General features: G+C 32.5%; 2 protein-coding genes across 2 annotated transcripts in view; one reads left to right on the top strand and one right to left on the bottom strand.

The window, feature by feature from the left end:
* LOC128988951 (transient receptor potential-gamma protein) overlaps positions 1-19,877 on the top strand; it is a 405,047-nt gene that overhangs the window by 265,735 nt on the left and 119,435 nt on the right. The gene's annotated exons all lie outside the window — the stretch shown is intronic.
* On the bottom strand, positions 17,273-19,396 carry LOC128989228 (uncharacterized protein K02A2.6-like). Its single transcript, XM_054411100.1, has one exon. The coding sequence runs from the start codon at positions 19,394-19,396 to the stop codon at positions 17,273-17,275; it is 2,124 nt and encodes a 707-aa protein (XP_054267075.1).

Genomic DNA, 19,877 nt, shown 5'->3' with positions numbered 1-19,877 from the left:
AAGGATATAAGTTTAAAATTTAGTGTCATCACATTATACATTTGTTTAACATCTTTCAGAAAAATATCAATTAATTAATTTAAAATGTTCTTGAAATTCAGCTAAATATAGTTTACTTTACCTCCTTTACCTTATATAAATGAATTAATTTATTAAATCGTAGATTTAAAAAATATATTTCTCTGTCACCTTAAATACTTAATGAATAGTATAAATTAAATATTCTCGTAAAATGGCATGATAAACATAATATTTATATTTTCATGCAGACTAAAAAGTTTTGGCTTTTACATTTTGTCTCTGCTAGATGACTGTAGTTGAGCACAGTTAAAAAAATAAGCAGTATAAGTAGTTTAAACATAATAGGGTCTTGATCAACTATAAGACATGCAGAAGGTTCAAAAACCTTGTAATGCTTACCTTAAAGATAAGACATCTACTAAAAATTGCATCTTAAAATAGTTTAAGTACATCAATGTATTGTAAATCAATTTCAAAATATGTGGCAATTAGCCAACGAAACTTTCATCCGAATGTTGGTTATAGTCGGTAATACAATAACAATTAGTTTTTAACAATACGATCACAAACCCCTTCAAAACTGTTTACATCATCAATGCAAATATTTTGAAGAGTTATCATATTATTTTCATAGTCACCCTGCTTATTCACTTCTATTTACCCTTCAACTGCTAAATCCGTAACGATTTTAATGAAGGCTAAGCTAAGAGCACATACGGGGTCTTACAAATACTTCCTGGTAATACCTATCTACAAAATTCAGTGAAAATTAAAATAACAGAAACAATTCCACAGAGGATTAAAACTTGACAATGTTTATGCACAAAGACTTGCAGTTTGAGTCTGGAAGCAAGCCAACCAGTGCATAAACTCTTTTTATACCAGTTCATCTAATTCATTTTTGAAGTAAATTCCACCGAACATTTTTCAACAACTAGTTTATCTAGTTTATGATGCTAGCAGTTTTAACTGAAAATCAAATGATAGCATATTTACCACAGTGAAAAATAAATATACAACTTCTTTCAGGCCTAACAAAAGTTATTTCTTACCGCAAATACATAAATATTTTACACCAGTTCGTTGTTTAACATATAATTACAAGTATTATTGTAATTTAATTTATACTTTAGTACAGCCTATTATTAGTGATAGTTTAGCCTTAGATATGGTTAAAAAAAATACGGGTTTTAGTCGGAGGAAATTGAAACTGTAGCATCCACTATCCTTTTCTCGCTTTCTTTCTTACTTTCTAAACATTTTATAGATGGGTTTGATTTTCCACAATATTTTGTGGGGTAACAGGTTTAAAAAATCAGTATCATAATTAGTATTACGTAACATTTAGAATTAAAAGAAAACGTATTTGATTTTATTGTAAAACCTATATTTTTTTCTACATGGTTGTAGTCTTTAAGTGGGTTAGAATATATTATAAATCAATTTTACTGTACCAGAGTTATTCCTTATCCATCGTAGGCATATAAAAGTAAACATACTTGTAACCAATTTAATTCGACATCTGTCAATTACATCACGGCTCTCAATTGATTTAATTGCACAATATTAGTTTCAAAGGCAATCAAGTTCCAAATTCTGTCCGCATACAAGGAGAATAAAAGTGGAAAAGCAAACCCCGACAAAGGGAAATGTAGAAAATGGGAAAATGGAAAATGGAAAATGGGGAATGTAGAAACTCTGGAAACCAATATCAAAGACTACATCCGTCACTGGTCGACAGGAATAGGACGTTCTTCGTCAGCAGTATTAGCAATAATAATAATTCTCTGAAATCTGCTTGGTATATTGGTGGTGGTTATTTTAATAGAGATTCAGACTTATTGAATGATTTCAAGAAAGACAATGTATAAAATGGATTTAAAGACATGTTTTCTATAAGAGATCTCACAAACTGCATAGTAAGGAGACGGAATAACCATTTTGTATTATATCTTTTGAAAACTATTAATAGGAATAGTATGTTCTTAACTAGCATCATAAGCAATAATGATAATTCTCTGACATTTGCTTGGTACATGAGTTAAGGATATTAGTTTAAAATTTAGAGCAAAGATCGTTTTTCTATCATGGATTTAATTTTAATATAAATCTTCATGAGTAAAGATATTCACCGTAGTGGCTAGGGAACTAAATCAAAGCTGTATTAAAACCATTGGAATTAAATGTTATGTTTCACAAAATATAAAATTGTGTTGTTGCCAAGAGAAGGTAAGGTTCTATGTTGAAAATGGGCTAAATTAAATATTCATTTATATTTCAATCTTAGGAGATATTTCAATATGAAACCCCTTAATCAAAAGAATGCAACAGTTAGTTATTTTTACGCCAATGTCAAATAATTAAAGGTAGGCAGATTAAAATTAAATTAAAATGTTAGATATTCAGGCCGACTATACTGTCAATGGAACTAAGGTGATAGAAACTGTCTTTTTCATAAGACCAAGTAGGTTTAAAAAATGAAATAAGGTAAATAAAATTTAATAAATATAACGTTTTACTAACTAAGCAAAGTATTTTTCCTATCGTTTATAAGGAAACTGGTCACGAATCGCACATCATATTCTCTACAGTTTTTGAAATGTGACAATTAATTACTTATTATGTTTAGTAAACTTACAGCATTGAAGTTAACATGTTTTAAAAATATTTAAAAAAAAGTTTACTTGGAGCTTATGCGTGGCCATGCTGGTGACGAAATAACAACGAAATATAAGCAGAAAATCAAAACAAATGGAAGAAATTCCAATCACAAGTTTTATTTACTGCGTGGGCTGAAAATAGAGAAGTCTGTACATTAGATATTTTTGGTCAAGTTTTTGATCACTGGACGATAGTATTGTATTTATAAATAATTGGTTAACTTTATGTCAAATTAAAACGTTGTTTATTATGTTAATTGATATAATTTGCTATTTCAATACATTTAATTGCATAATAAATTTACAAATTAATTTAAACTTCATACGGCTCATTAATTGTTGATTATTATTGAATTCTAAAATAAAATTCGTTTAAAATTAGTTTTGTTCACTTGTCATCTGGAGTGAGGAAGTAAAATGTTGAGAAATTATTTGTACAAACTGATTCTAGTAACCAAAACGCCATTTTGTATGACAATAGCATTCTTTATGCCAATATGGTCTCACCAAATTGCATTACATTATACATAGCAAGTATTGCAGCCACAAAATGTCCAATGTGGAGAGGCCGGGTATCGAAGCACCGTGTTATTTGTCGGAGAGAGAGGTTTTGTTGTTCCCAATTACTGGTATTACTTTCTTTACACAATGCGTCTTTTCTTTAGGCAACACTCTATAACATCTTTGGTAAGACACCAATTTTAAGACACCAATTTTAATAATTTTTTAATTATTTAAAAAATCAACCGAAGTCAATATAATCTTCATGTAGAAGACCTACATGAAGATTATATTGACTTCGGTTGATTTTGTAAATTACAGTAGGTCTAAAATTATTTCTGTGGTTCCCAACTAGACATTTAATCAAAACTAAATATACACAAGCTTGCAACGGCCTATTTACCTCATTAACGTAGGAGGGAAAGTTATAAATCTAAAGTTACGGTATTATGAGGTTGATGAGTGCAGATAACATAGTGATAGTTGTTACTTAAACTTCTAAAAATCTGCATAAATATTGTTAAAAAATGTTTCTTTTTATAATACATTACAATTGTGTACAAGTTAGAACTTTAATCAAGTTGAACTAAATATTAAAGAAAGTGGAATGTAATATCCATGATTGTGAAGTTTCAAAGAAAGGACTTCGAGACAAAATTGTATTTCTTTAAAAATATTCACATTTTTCACGTAATAAAAGTACAATTTGCTGTGACGAAATACAAGTTATATTGTTAGATTATTGTGGTCACCATGTACCACACAATTAATGTTAATTGTTCTAATACAATGGAAAAACAACTGCAAAATAACATCACTTTATTACTCTGATAAAAATAATAGACTTTCAAGAAAGCCCGATAGGAGATAAAATCACTCGTAACAAATATTTAAAAGGGGTTTCGGTCAAATACACAGACATTGATGTAGTCATACTTATTTTATTTGGGCCATGAAATTATTTTGTAAAAATCAAATTCGTTTTTACTTTCTAATAAAGAAAATGGTGCATGTGAAACTGGATGACGTTTCAACTTTTATGTTTTAGATTATGAAATACTATTACATATGGCTACAGCAGGTTGACTTTTTATGGTACTCTTTAGCTTCCTCAGGCAAGTATATAATGTATGGAAATGTTTGTGTAAATTGATATCGAATAAACTTTTGCTTTATTTAAGGGCCCCTTTTGCTGTATGCGCTTTAGCCTTCTGTTACAATACTACAAAACCATAATTATCTTATGAATAACTTGTTCTTTTTTTTTAAACATTTTAAAAAGTAAATGTCTAATAAAAAATAACATAACTTAAAAAATACTTTTCTCATAAAAAATATATTTATTTCTTTCTGAACAAGAAAATATAGTTTAATGTAGGCCTATTTCAAAAATTTGTCATGAAGTAAAAAATGAACAATTTTTGTCTGGTACATCTTTGAGGCGTAGTGTTGACATACCATCACATAACTTCCATCATAAGTTGCGGTCAGTTTCCCGCAAGTTTGAAATTTCCTTGTTTCCAAATGCATAAATTGATGTATTTCAAGACTGAATAAACATAGGACGCTGAAATATTCAGGGATTGCTCTTTACTGCATTTAATATAATCTTATGTATTATGAAGTAACTATTATGCATATTAAGTGTAAAGAAAATGTCTTTTTTTATGTTAAAAATATTCAAAATGATAGTAAATTGCAGGTCAACAGTTAAACTCAGACATATGCATGAGTTTTTAGTTCGAGACCAAGTTAGTTAAAATAGGACTTATGGCACTAAAGTTATATCAATTTTTAAGTTATTTCAATAACAACCTAAATATATTACATTTAGAGGGTGAACGCTAAAAATACAAATAAATACCTTTTTAGGAATAGTGAACCCCAATTAATGTAAAATATTATGATTAAATTATGAGGTATCACCAACAAATGTTTCGAATCTCCTCAGAGTTATTTTTCTACTCATCCCACTGTAATTTCTCATCTCCGTTACATCGTCGTTGCTTAGCAACGGATCTTGGTTACAACTCTGTCAATAAACACATTAAAATATCATCTTGCCTTCGTCAGTTTTTATTTTAGGTGATTTTCTGTACATTTCAACAAATATTAACTCGTATACTATGTTGTTAATAGTGTGAAAGAAAGTGCTTACGATCTCTTTCCACACACTTTTTGGAATAGCATTACTAATAAAATAAAAATCTTAAATAATTATTATGCAATAAAATTAACTGCGTTTACTAACTAAACAGTCCTTTGTTAATCTCTGGTGTGTCATTGACTAGCTATGTTTCTGAGATTGACAATTAATCAAAATTAAGACAAATTAATCTTTTGAGTAACACTTAAAACAACACATAAAATACCACAGGAGATGGACAGAAACAATTACAATAATTTTTATGGTTACACGAATTTAGTTTACTCCTACATATTTGTCCACATATAACAACCAAAATCTCCATCATTATCCATTAATTAACCAGGTAGCATTATGGATATATTTATTTTTTGCAGGATTAAGGTAATTGTAAATAAATATTTAATATTATTAATTATAGTGCTAGTTTGGATATAAAAATGGAATATACATAGTAAACCATTGTGATTAATCAATAACATCCATTGACCGCATAATTTTACATACATTTAATAGTAGTTTACGCAACGATTGCGTAAAGATAGTGTTAACGACACGAGTAGAAAATGTAAGGTACGAGCCTTGGCGAGTGGGCCAGCTAAACTTTTTCGTAACTTTTTGCCATCTTAGCTTTTTTTAGTAATTAAACTACGACGGTGTTTTAATTACTAAAAATCACTACTCATAACTTCAAGAGAGGTTATGGTTTTGTTTATAACGTCTCATTGCCACTGACAGTGATGCAACGAAACATTGTATCAAATACTGATTGCACCAATCAACAATTAAATTGGCATGAACAGCTGATTAGTTGAATTTCGAATCATTACAATTTTGCTTCTCCTCTCTCAATCCTTGAACCTTATTGGCCAGTTACCCGTGTTGTTATGAGTAAAACTGTGCTGTTATGAAAGTAAACAATGCTGTTATGAGATACTTTTCAATTCTAAGAACTCTAATGAAATAGCTACTTTAAAAAACGGCCGTAGGTAAACGCATTAACATTATACTTGGTATTTTAATGTATGATTGGGCTGTCTGTTAAATAGTCCTCAGGCACTCAGGTCAATAATTCAATTAGCATAGGGCTTTAGAGTATGTATTAATACCTAAGCTGCAGAAAATTTGAGTGTGCTCGCGAAATTCCTCATTTGCTTGCTAAATGTTTATAGAGGTTTTATCAAAACTGATAAATTTATTTTAAACCCATGTCTAATACAAAAATACACATGTATAAATGTATAAATACACAATACTGTTAAATATAATATAAAAATAAAATGTTTGTTTAAGCCTGCCTTTATTAGAAAAAGAACAGCTGTAATGAAATTATTGGAATAACATCACAACAATTAAAAATGGTGTAAACAAAAACTATTAGTGGAATGTGTTTGAGAATCTTGTTGTTGGTTTTGTGAATAATAATTTTGTTTAATATAAAAAGTGAGTTATTTAAATATAAAAAATTAAGAAAACTTTTCAGGTTATGGGCCCAGGGCTGCTCATGCCATAAAGCTAAAAATTAACAATCAGGGCTGCTCATGCCATAAAATAAAACCAAGTAAGAACAGGGCTATTTGCCATAAAACTAAAACTAGAAGAACAAAGTTTGAAGTTGTCTCTTAACGTGAGTATATCAACATTTATTAATAATGACCAGTGAAAATGATTATAACACTATTCAAAGACTTAAAAACGTGGAAACATTTGCTATGTGGGAATTTGAGATTAGTGTGTTGTTCAAAGCACGAGAACTGATACATGTAGTTGACGGAACTGAAACCTTAGATGAACAAGGTGATGATGCATCAAAAATAAAAAAAGTGGAAGGTAAAGGACGCCAAGGCCCAACATTATATATTGCTAACAATTGATAACCAAATTAAACCTCATATTTTAACTTGTAAAAACGCCCATGAAATGTTTCAAACACTAAAAAGACTTTTTCAAAAAGATACTGAAACCCAAAAGTGTGCATTACTTCAGGACTTTTACAACTTCAAGTACAATAGAGAAATTGATATGATGAGTAACCTTTGCCTAATACAGAACCTAACTTATAAACTAAACCAACTCGACCAGAAAATAGATGACACAATGGTGATAACGAAGATCCTGACGATACTACCAGAAAGGTTCAGACATTTCAACAGTGCCTGGGACTCGACATCAGCAACGGAAAGGACACTCGAAAATCTGAAAGCTCGACTCGTTCAAGAGGAAAGTAAGATGAAATCCATGGACAGCAGTAGTGGTAATGAAAGTACAGTTTTTAAGGCTAGCTCTACTCAATATGAACAAGGTATGACTAAATTTAATAAGCCTAATAATGTAAAATGTTTCACTTGTCAAAAGATAGGTCACATTCAAAAGAATTGTCCTAGTCAAAAGATTTGCTCTTTTTGTAAAAAGAATAACCATTATGAGTCAAACTGTTATCTTAAAAATAAAGTTAAGGAAAATAGGCCAATGATGTGTACTATTTGTAAGAAAAGTAACCATGATACTAAGAATTGTTTGTTTAGAGATAGGTCTAGTAAAAATAACAATAACAAAGATCCTAAAAACACCCATAAAACTGTTTTTCTGACCAAGGTTAAGGAGGAACAGGAAGGCCTAATCCTTGAAACATGTATGCCTGAGCTTATAAATGAAGTAAATGAAGTTAACAAGGCTTTTGTTGTTGACAGTGGTTGCACCCCAAACCATATGATCAACTGCAGTAATATTTTAAGTAACTTAAAAGAGTTTAAACAGGAAATATCAGTCGCTAAGAAAAACCAGTCAATGTTTTCTCTAGGTATTGGTAGCATTGAAACAGACAAGTGTATTTTAAATAATGTCTCTTACGTACCAGAACTTAGTAATAATTTAATGTCTGTAAATGCCATTACGGAAAAAGGTGGTACAGTTGTCTTCACTAAAAATAAAGTAGAAGTAATTAAAAACGATGAAATGATACTTGAAGGTAATAAAAATTGTCAGGGATTGTATATAGTCAATTTAAGAAGCAGCATTTGTAGTGAAAATAGTCTCTCTAATGGTAATACCAGCAATGTCACAATTCAGTCAGGTGAGGTGGTAAATAACAGCAATCAACAAGAAGACAACGGTGAAAATCAAGAAAATTCTAGTGAATTAATGAAAATATGGCATAAAAAGTTAGGACACCTAAATAATGAGAGCATCAAGAAACTAACTAAAATGTCAAGTGGAATGCCATCTGATATAACAAAATGTGAGAACATATTTTGTACAGCTTGCATTGAAGCAAAACATACCAGATTGCCTTTTAATACTGTTAGGGAACGAGGATCAAAGCCCTTACATATAATCCATTCAGATGTGTGTGGAAAAATAGAACCCTCTACACATGACGGAAAAAGTTACTTCCTTACTTGCATTGATGATTATACTCATTTCTGTAAAGTATATTTATTGAAAACTAAAGATGAAGCCAATCAATACATTAAAGAATACATCAATGAAGCAGAAGCATACTTTAACCTTAAAGCACATAAAATAAGATGTGACAATGGAGGCGAATATGTTTCGACAAACCTAAAAAATTGGTGCAAGGAAAAAGGGATTGTGCTGGATTACACTATTCCTCATACACCACAACTGAACGGAACTGCAGAAAGAATGAACAGAACTCTGTTAAATAAAGCTAGAGCAATGCTCTTTGATACAAATCTGTCAAAAGACATGTGGGGAGAGGCAGTGTTAACAGCTGCATATCTGTTAAATAGAAGCCCATCTATAACTGTCGATAGAACTCCAGCTGAAAAATGGTATAACAAGAAACCAGATCTCTCTAGACTACAAGCATACGGAACGGAAGCATACTGTAAGACACTAGGTCGACTAAAGAAACTCGACAAAAGAAGCAAGAAAATGATATTTGTTGGTTAAATGGATACCAAATGTGGGATGAAGAGAAAAGAAAGATAATCATTTCAAGAGATGTGATTTTTGTAAAGAACAGTGATACTACTAAACCTAAAACCAATGATCGACAAGACGTTAAAGAAGAAGCTGTACTAGATGAAAGTGAAGAACTAGAAGAAGAAGACACTAAACCTGAACACGAAGAAGAACATGAACAGGAACCAGAAGACCTATATCAAGACGAAAATGGACATACTGATGAAGAAGAACCTGGAATAAGAAACGAAAGATATAATCTTCGACAAAAAAAAACAACATAAAAAGACCCGTCAGATATGAAGACTACGATCTTAACGCACTTTTGACGTACAATGAATGTATCAATGGAGATGAAAAAGAAAAATGGAAAATTGCAATAAATAATGAAAAAGAATCTCTGAAGAAAAATGAAACTTGGGAAATTGTTGACAGAAAAGAAACTTTAGGAATGCAAATTTTAACAACTCAATGGATTTTCAAAGTCAAAGATGATGGAACCTATAAGGCGAGACTTGTTGTTAAAGGATGTCAGCAAAAAGGGAAAATAGATTTCAAAGATACATTTAGTCCTGTAGTGGACAGTACTTCACTAAGATTACTTCTTGCTATAGCAGCACAAGAAAACATGCATATACAAACATTTGACATAAAAACAGCATTTCTATATGGTCTAATGGAAGAAGACGTGTATATGTTGATACCAGAAGGTTTTGAAGAACAAGGTCAAGTCTGTAAACTAAATAAATCATTGTATGGTTTAAAACAGGCACCATGTTTGTGGAACAAGAAATTTACTTCATTTCTTAAAAGTCAAGGATTGACACAACTGAAGTCAGATCAGTGTATTTTTAGGAATCTCGATAACGATCTCTACTTAGCTATCCATGTAGATGATGGCATTTTGATTGGTAAAAATGAAGGAAAAATTGCAAACCTACTAAAACAACTTGAAGATGAATTTGAGATGACGATAAGTCCAAATCCAACAGTTTATATAGGGATGGAGATCAAACGTAACAGGGACGGAATTTTAATCAGCCAAGAAAAGTATGCAAAATAAATTCTTGAAAGATTCAATATGAAGAACTGCAAAGAAGTAAAGACACCAATTAACCTGAAAGATACAACTGAAACTCTTCATGAAAATACTACTAAAGGAGCTTTTCCTTACAGAGAAGCAGTAGGAAGTCTGCTTTACCTCACTAACAAAACCAGACCTGATATGAGTTTTTCAGTCAGTTATGAAAGTAGACACTTGGAAAATCCTGACAAAAATGACATCCAAAATGTAAAGAGAACCCTTAGATATCTAAAAGGAACACAAACCCATGGAATAAAATTCTCTTCAATTAAACGTGACAAAATTGAGCTGAATGCTTATTGTGATTCTGATTTTGCAGGAGACACTCAAGACAGAAAAAGTACAAGTGGTTATGTAATAATGTTCGCAGGTGGACCTGTGACTTGGAGCTCAAGAAAACAGCCCATTGTAGCACTTTCAACAGCTGAAGCAGAATATATTTCCGCTGCTGAATGCTGCAAGGAACTAAAATATTTGAAAACTCTAATTAGTGAACTTACTAACAAGCCAGTGAAAATAACACTCAACATAGACAATCAAAGCGCAATGAAAATGATTCAATCTGGTCAAATGAACCGCAGAAGCAAACGCATTGATGTGCGCTATTACTTCATAAGTGAACAATTTCATGAAGGCCTGTTTGCACTCCAATACTGTAGGTCTGATGAACAGTTGGGTGACATTTTCACAAAATCTCTTACTTACCCTAAATTTCAAAAGTTCAAAGAAATCCTCATTAAAAGCTTTGCCTAATTTTGAGTTGATACTTAAAAATAAGATGATGAGGTAAACAATGTACTGTACATATAATGTAAATATTATTCATTAAATTAAATGGACAATAAATAGACAATCTAATAAAAACAGTGTATTTTCAAATGTTAAAACTGTTTTTCAACTTTGTAAAACACAAACAATATTATTAACTAAGCTAGCAGTATGGGTTTACAAGAATCTAGCATTGAGAAATATATAAAACATTTTATTCTTAAGGGGGAGTGTTAAATATAATATAAAAATAAAATGTTTGTTTAAGCCTGCCTTTATTAGAAAAAGAACAGCTGTAATGAAATTATTGGAATAACATCACAACAATTAAAAATGGTGTAAACAAAAACTATTAGTGGAATGTGTTTGAGAATCTTGTTGTTGGTTTTGTGAATAATAATTTTGTTTAATGTAAAAAGTGAGTATTTATTTAAATATAAAAAAGTAAGAAAACTTTTCAAATACAACAATCCTGAGTAAATATTCAATGATGCTTTGAGTAAACTAATTTGTTATATGTGTACCTTAAGTGTGGTGATTTAAGGCTCCATTTTATGGTATTTATTATAAATACCTCCATTTATGGTATACTCTTATATTATTTGAGACCCATTGAAAGCAATCGGGGATAATTTCAAAGCGGTTTGGCAGTGTTCCCTAATAGCATAAAACATGGACAGTGGTTATGTCTTTGAGTCAACGTTATGAACAAAAGGAGTTCAATGATTTAATTACAGAAAAATCAAAAATGTATTTTTTCCATTGACCTTAATAGACTACAGTTACAATATTTAGTTTTACAAGTATTGTGAATTATTGATCCAACGTTACTGTTACTATTTATTCGTCTTATTTTAAACGGATAAATGCACTTTCCAGCAAAATATCATATTTGTGGTGTAAGTATGATTTCTTGGTGATTCATAAGTTTGTTCGATAATCGCAACGTACTAGTCCTTCCCCAAAATCCCGAGAAACAAGTTAAAAGTTAGAGCTTTTCGATCGTTGCCCCGGTAACGGGCCAAGTTTCAAGTGACTACCGCAAAAGTATCAGAGGGAAGGGAACTTCCTAATAAACTGGAATATTGATAGGTTTTGAGCATCCAAAAAAAAGTAAATAAAGATTTTTAAGGTAGTATTTCCCAAATATCGATGACAAATTAAAACAACAGTAGCTTATTTTAGAGTATAATATAACGAGAACAAGATATTTATTTTCTCAATCATTTTAGCCTCTGGATTGCGTATGAGGTCTTATCTTGAGGTCTAATTGATATGAGGTCTTACCTTGGCAATCCTAATGTTGCCGTTCCAACGAAATGATTATGAAAACCAAAGGTTCATCATCAGTCGGGATCTAGGTTGACCAAATTGCAAAAGTTGTATCCACCAAAAGGGTTTCCAAGAAGATAAAAAACACTGAGTACCTTACAACTACAATAAAGACGAAATAGACACATAAATTAGGGAAAAACCATGGTTTTACAGCCCATATTTTGTAGGTAAAATATGGGCGTAAAATATGTAGGTATATAACACTTTTTCAACTTGTATACTCTTAGTACTTTGTAAATCCTAAGGCACAAAGAGAAGTTAACTGTTCGTGTAGGTCTACAAATGAATCCTGCAATTGTCAGTTGCAAGGATCTTCGGCCCATAGACCACCAAGACCTTACAACCCACCACTACTAACACTACACTCTTATATTATTTGTACAATTTTACTTTTACTTTTTGTCTAAAGAGTTCCAATAATTGCTTTAACGTTGAGGAATATTCAAAAATTGATCATTTTGAGTTTACAGAGTAAAACTGGAGTTGGACATTTGGTTAGGTAATCTTTTGTGTCATTTCAAGAAAACCATTTAATCTCATGAAAATTTAAAAAAATCTAAAAAAATATGCCAATTCAAATAATAAAAACATCCTTAGTCTTTTAGATTTTAAAACCAAGACTTATTACAATTCTTAAATTCAAAAAAAAGTTGTTAAAACAGGGTACCAAGTACAGTTAAATTTGCTACAAAAAACATAAAATTAATCAAGCAACTTATTTTTACCAAATATGCGATTAGAAATAACAAATATTTTTTCTTGCTTAGTGATTTGTATCATCATAACTAAGTTTTTTTTTATAAATGCATCCAGAATGTTTATAAAAATATTTCCTGTCTTTACTAGCTTGAAGATCAAAATATTTATTGTTTTACATGTTTTAAAACTACATCGTGAGTTCCTCTTAGAGAGACTAAACTTGTTCGCTATAATTAAAACCACTAAATTGATTATAAGTAAATGTAAAAGAATTTGTATTTAGAAAGTTTCACTAACCTACAATAGAATCTCTATCACACACATACCTTAGAGAAGATATCAATGCTGAGGTAAGGAGCTTACTAAAATCCTGTTAGACAACCTGCAGATACACCTCTGCTGATCTGAATTGTTGTGATCCAAAAGTTGTATTGTATTAAAGCTAGAAATATTTTTATTTCAAATTATAGTATTTTTTAAAGAGGTAAGCGGCCTATTTTATCCTTGCATTTCCCATCAACATAGGCATTGGGTCTGTGTGTGTGACATATCCAGCTTAAACAAGGGGTGCTGGTACAGTACTAGATTTAAACTGTACTTATAAATGGTCGTGGCGGGCACAACAAACTCACTATATGGTTGCCTGGGGTCTATAGTCAGTTCACATAATAACTTATTCTATAAATACTATTTGGAACTGAAATCATTGAATTATTACACTTTAAATAAGATACTGATTTGAAAGTTTTACTTTGTGCTAATATGTCTTGATTTGTTTTACTCAGTACATGTTACAATTTAAGTTGAAAACAAAAATATTAAACCCAGGTGATTATTAGCTCATTCAAATACAAAGCCTGTGAAATCTATATTCTATACTATTATAAAGAAGAGGTGGTGTCTGTGTGTGTGTTTGTATGAGCTAATCTCAAAAACTACTGGTCGGATCGGGCTGAAATTTGGCATGATGATAGCTCACATTCCTGATTAACATATAGGCATATTTTTATCCCAAAAAATCTTTCGGGGCTCCGCCCCAGTGGCTCTGGAGTTTCCCATGTTAACCTTATGAGAAATGGAATTAATGAATCTTAACAGCTGTTTCAATTAAACAAGTTGGTTATGTTCTATGATGTTCAATAGCATTAAAAGTTACAAGGATTACCAACAGGGTGCAGCACTAGCACTATTATTTCTTTTACATTTATGACAACAGCAAAAGGTGAGTGAGCGTAGCGAACGAACTTCAACCTGGAGGCGAGTGAGCGTAGCGAACGAGCTAACCTGAAGGCAAGTGAGCGAAGCGAACGAGCTAACCTGAAGGAAAGTGAGCGCAGCGAACGAGCTCCAACCTAAAGGTGAGTGAGCGTAGCGAACGAACTTCAAAAAGAACCGAAATTTCTTAAACCATGTCCTCACTCATAACTGCTATAAGCATTTGATACTTATATGCCAACCCCGTACGAAGGACGGGTACTCTGCTAGTCTATATATATAATACGTGAAGCCGTATTTTGTTAACGCAACTCCTCCCTTATTTGTGGACCAATTTCAACGTTTAAGGTGTCAAAAGATTCGTCTCAATATGTAGTTTTGCAATAAGGTTTTAGAACTTTAAAATTTCTATTCTTAAGGGCGTGAGACCCTCTCAAAGGTCGGGGTTTCCCCATAAGAAATACATTGAACAAATTTAAAAACAAAAAACAGCTGTTTATAAAAAGAAACGCATTAGCTTTTTGGAAGTAAATATTAATGTTTTAATATTCAGTAGGTTAAGACCAAGTTAAACAGTTAATTAGTTTTGTTGGAAGAACGGAAAATGCCTCAAGTTGAAAGAAGAAATATTGAAAACGGGAGGAGGAGACAATTAATAATAAGGTATCTTATGCGTATGAGGAGAGTAGAGAAAGATATATCTGATCTAACAGATACACATCCATATACACATGCACTTGGTGAGATGAATAATATTTGCCAGTTCTGCTATGCGACTTACTTTGGAAGTGAAAAAAATATACGAAGCACATACGAAGCCGTGTTGTCACGGTTGTAAAATAAACTTGCCTAATGTCATATCAAATGAATGTATGCAAGAAATTTTACTTAGGCTATGCCACTGACGGATCGAGATATTTCAAAACATTTATTAGAAACCATAATAATTTTAGTGGCAATATTAGACATAAGTGAAGGACTTAGTGTTTATGTATTCAACGATCGAGTAGTTACAGTCAAGTTTATCTTTATGATTCAGGAGAGGCAAATAATATACGCTGTTCAAAAAGAGAAAATGAAAATTGCTATCCAAATCTTATAGCTACAAAAGTTATCCAACCTATTTCGACAAATGAATCCATACTTTCAAAACTTTGGGACAGGTATTAAGAGAAACCCCACTGAACAACGTGAGGACGTTCTGATGCGGGGCATATACTGTGACTAAAAACAACACGTTAAAATACGTTAACAAACTATCAATGGTGTTGCTGCTTTAGCCTGTATTCAAAGCAGATTACGGCTTTCCAGTTGATAACCCAGAGTTTGTGGGTCAAAAATGGAGCACATTAAATGGTTGATATCACCCGAACGTTCAGGATTCTCTACGGAGAAAATTCGTTTGATTAGGGGGATGTCTAGGCAACAGTTTTCTTCAATTCTCAATGTTGGAAAATCTTTGTTGCAACATGGTCGCTCGAATTGAAGCAGATCGTTTAGCATTCATTAGAAGCTATCAGTTAAAACTGAGAGCAGAAATAATGCAGGTGAATATTGACGACGCAAATAGAGATATTTAAAATTAGTTTCTAACAAGTATTTAAACAACTCTAAGATGTAGGCCTAATTACAATTACTCGAATTTAAGCATGACGTTTTCCTCGGCGTTATGTTTCATACTATGCGGCTCATTGAGCCGCACTGGTTCTGTAGTTATCTTTTATTGTTTGAATGTATTCAGAAAGTGAGAAAACTTGAATAAGACATGCTTCTACTACAATTGTAAACACATCATGGTCGAATCCATACTTTACCGTATAACTATTTTCAATTCGAACAGTTGGATTCAGTTATGAAACACCGTATTTAACCCGTACCTGTAATTAACAACCTTTAAAAAAATATAATAAAATTAATATAGAGATTGTATATTGTCAATTAGTTAGTAACCAGCTTTTCTTTCCTGCATTTCATCTTTATATAAAGCTCATAAGAAACATGAACTTTTGAGATAAACGTAAAGTCTTGATGAGAAACTTTTCGGAAAAATATCGTTTTATTAATCTAAGGACACGAATCGAAGCTATTTCATCGCACTGAAATACTGATTATTTTTGTAAGGTGTTATGTTTGTTTTTATTGATAATTATTTGTTTCATCTTTCCTGAACCAACCCTTTAATTCTTACCATAGATTTTGTACATTACATCTTAAAAGTACCTAACATACAATTCTCTGATTAGGTATTTACTTTTATTATTCAAACTTTTTAATTTTGTATTTATCCAACTATCAACACACTAATTTACTAATATATTCATTTACTTATAAAAAAAACACACACATAATTACGTCAAAACCTTTTCACTTCCACATTTTGTATGATTTATTAAAATCTTTTTAAGGTTCTTATTTTCAAAATATTTTTATTCAGTCTCTCGGGAGCCGATACAGATTGTAGAAAAGGTAGTGTACAGCAACGCAATCCCTCAAGTAGGTGATGTAAGAGGTCTCTTTATGGATGTTGGGTCTCGGACTTCATATTTCTCAGTAATATACAACCCTTACTGATTACTTACTTTACTCAAGGGTATTATGCAATAAGGTAGCATGACAGGCGGTCACGGCATGTAGAACCAACCCCCTTCCTAGTTCCTCACATAGTTGTAGTGAAATGGTTCCTGCATAGTTGTTTTACTTATGCAGGCCTATAGGTTAACTGTAGCGAAATTTTGTTTGAAGGTCATTTTGACGTGTATTCACTTATACAATTAAAAAGTACAACTTAGTAAAACGAAACTTGACTTTAATCATGTAAAAACTAACTGACAACAACAAGTAAACAATCTTGTTATTTGTATGTAACATATGGTAATAAATAATGTGAACTCTATACAGACCAAAAGCACGAACACTTCACCTTCTCGCCGAGATTGAACTACTGTCCTTGTCTTCAAGAAGGTTTTTATGCTTTAGTTGGTCAGCGTGTTTTTTAAAGATTCTTCTATCGTTACCTTCAACTTTCCACACGTTTCGCCCTAGTCTCGTCAAGATTACGCCGGGTTTCCACACAACATTTCCGTTTCTGGTTTCTGCCCAAAACACTGGTTCATTTATTTTGAAGTTTTTTAGGCTAGTAGTGGCTCCTTCTTTATTCTCTTTCTCTTTTGTTTTATCTTCTTTATTTTCGTCCTCTTCTGTTTTAATCTGACTTCCTTTTTGGGGTTGAACTAAATCTAAGATACATCTTAGCTGACGTCCTAAAAACAACTCAGAAGGTGACATTCCAGAAGTTATGTGTGGTGTTAACCTGTACTTAAATAAAAAGTTGTTTAAGTCAGCTTCCAAACCTTTAGGGGATTGTTCTTGGCAAAGTTTTCTCAACGTCTGTTTCATGGTGCCGACGTATTTTTCAACTTGTCCGTTGGAACATGGATGGTAAGGTGGAGTGGTTACGTGGTCGATTCCAAATGCTTTACAAAACTGTGCAAATTCTACGGACGTAAAACAGGGTCCGTTGTCTGTCACTATGGTTTTAGGGATTCCATATCGGCATATTAACAGCTTAATTTGTTTGATTGTTACTGAAGTCGTCATAGAGTTCAACTTGATAATTTCTGGCCAACCGGAGTATGCATCTACGACCAGAAGAAAAACACTATTAAGGAAAGGTCCAGCGAAGTCTAAGTGTATACGGGTCCAAGGGTCAGTGCATCTCGGCCAATTACTGAGGAACCTTCTCTGTGGTTCTCTTGCAGCATACAAGTTGCATAGTGCACGAGTTCTTGCCACGTTTTCGATGTCATTGTCCATCGACGGCCACCAAAAACGATCTCGGGCCAAAGCCTTCATCTTTACCATTCCTAAATGAGTGTCGTGCAGGTTCATAAGTAATTTCTGCTTGAACTTTTCTGGGACAATTGCTCTAACCCCCCACATTAGGCAGCCCTCATGTATGGATATCTCGTTCTTCCTTGACTCATAGGGTTTTAACTCCAGATTGTTAGTCTTGTTTGGCCATCCACTTAATACAAACTCTTTGACCCGATTAAGAGTGACATCATTCGACGTTTCTTCACTGATTTCTTTAGCCGTAACTGGTAGACAATCTATGTTACCTGAGAATATTAATCCAACTACGGTGCTATAACTCTCATCGGCTTGGTCAAACTCGACATCTTCCTCGAAAGGCAAACGACTTAAACAGTCAACTTTCCCAAATAGTTTAGTAGAAACGTATTCTATGTCAAAACGAAAATTTGTTAAAAACAAAGCCCACCTTTGTATTCTGCAAGACGTGGTTACTGGCACTCCTTTGCTGGATCCGAATATAGACAATAGAGGGCTGTGGTCTGTTTGGATCAGAAAATGTGTGCCCCAAAGGTAGATGCGGAACTTTTTAATAGCATAAATCAAAGCTAAAGCTTCTCGTTCAATTTGCGAATAATTTTGCTCTGCCTTGTTCAGTGTTTTAGAAGCATACGCGATCGGCTTCTCTTCTCCGTTAGGATATCGATGAAAAATTGCGCAACCAATCCCCACTGATGAAGCATCGGCTGCAACCACTATAGGTAATTCACTATTAAATGGCACTAGAATAGGAGTGGAAACTAAAGCATCTTTAATACGGTTAATTGACTGAGAGCATTGTTCTGTCCATGTCCATTGAACATTTTTCTGCCTTAGTTTGTTTAATGGTGCACAGATCTCAGAAAAGTTTGAGATGAACTTTGAGTAAAAGTTTGCCATTCCTATAAATGATTCCAACTGTTTAATGTTTTGGGGTTCAGGCATATCTACAATGGGCTTTATCTTGTCTTGATTAGTCGAAATTCCATCTTTGGAAATACATAGACCCAAATAGTTGACTTTTTCCTTCATGAAGTGACACTTAGCTCTGTTTAAACAAAAACCATTGTCCTCAATGCGTTTCAAAACCTCTTTTAACGTGTTTAGATGTTCAGTGTCATTTCTTCCTGTTATAATGACATCATCCAGTAGGAAAGCGACTCCATCTAATCCAGAAAGCATAGAATGCATCTTTTTTTGAAAAATTGCCGTAGCAGGAGCTACGCCAAAACACAGTCGATTGTATCGCATAAGACCAAAAATAGTATTAATGACAAGGAGTTTTTTAGATTCTGTGTCCATAGGAATAGAAAGGTAAGCATCAGAGAGGTCAAGGGTAGTAAATTTCTGTCCAGAACCTATCTTGGTCAATAAATCGTCTTGAGTTGGTAATGGAAACTGCTGCACCTTTAATGCTTGGTTGAGTCCCGTTGAAAAATCTGCGCATATTCTAATAGCTCCATTCGGTTTTCTTACAATCACGCATGGCGCAGCCCATTCTGAATGGTCTATTTCTTCAAGGATACCATTTCTTTTTAACCGGTCAAGTTCTTCTTTAACCTTGTCCCTTAAAGCTAAAGGAACAGGCCTTGCCTTTTTAAACACTGGTGTAGCACCCTCTTTTAGGTACAAATGAGCAGTTGTCTTTGAACATTTATTTTCATTGGGTTGA

Source organism: Macrosteles quadrilineatus, unplaced genomic scaffold (genome assembly GCF_028750875.1).
Source record: "Macrosteles quadrilineatus isolate MER2022 unplaced genomic scaffold, UCM_ALF_1.0 Scaffold_3__2_contigs__length_128488019, whole genome shotgun sequence".
NCBI classification, from domain to species: domain Eukaryota; kingdom Metazoa; phylum Arthropoda; class Insecta; order Hemiptera; family Cicadellidae; genus Macrosteles; species Macrosteles quadrilineatus.
Note: the sequence above shows the minus strand (reverse complement) of the source record. Positions and strands in the feature narration are given on the sequence as shown.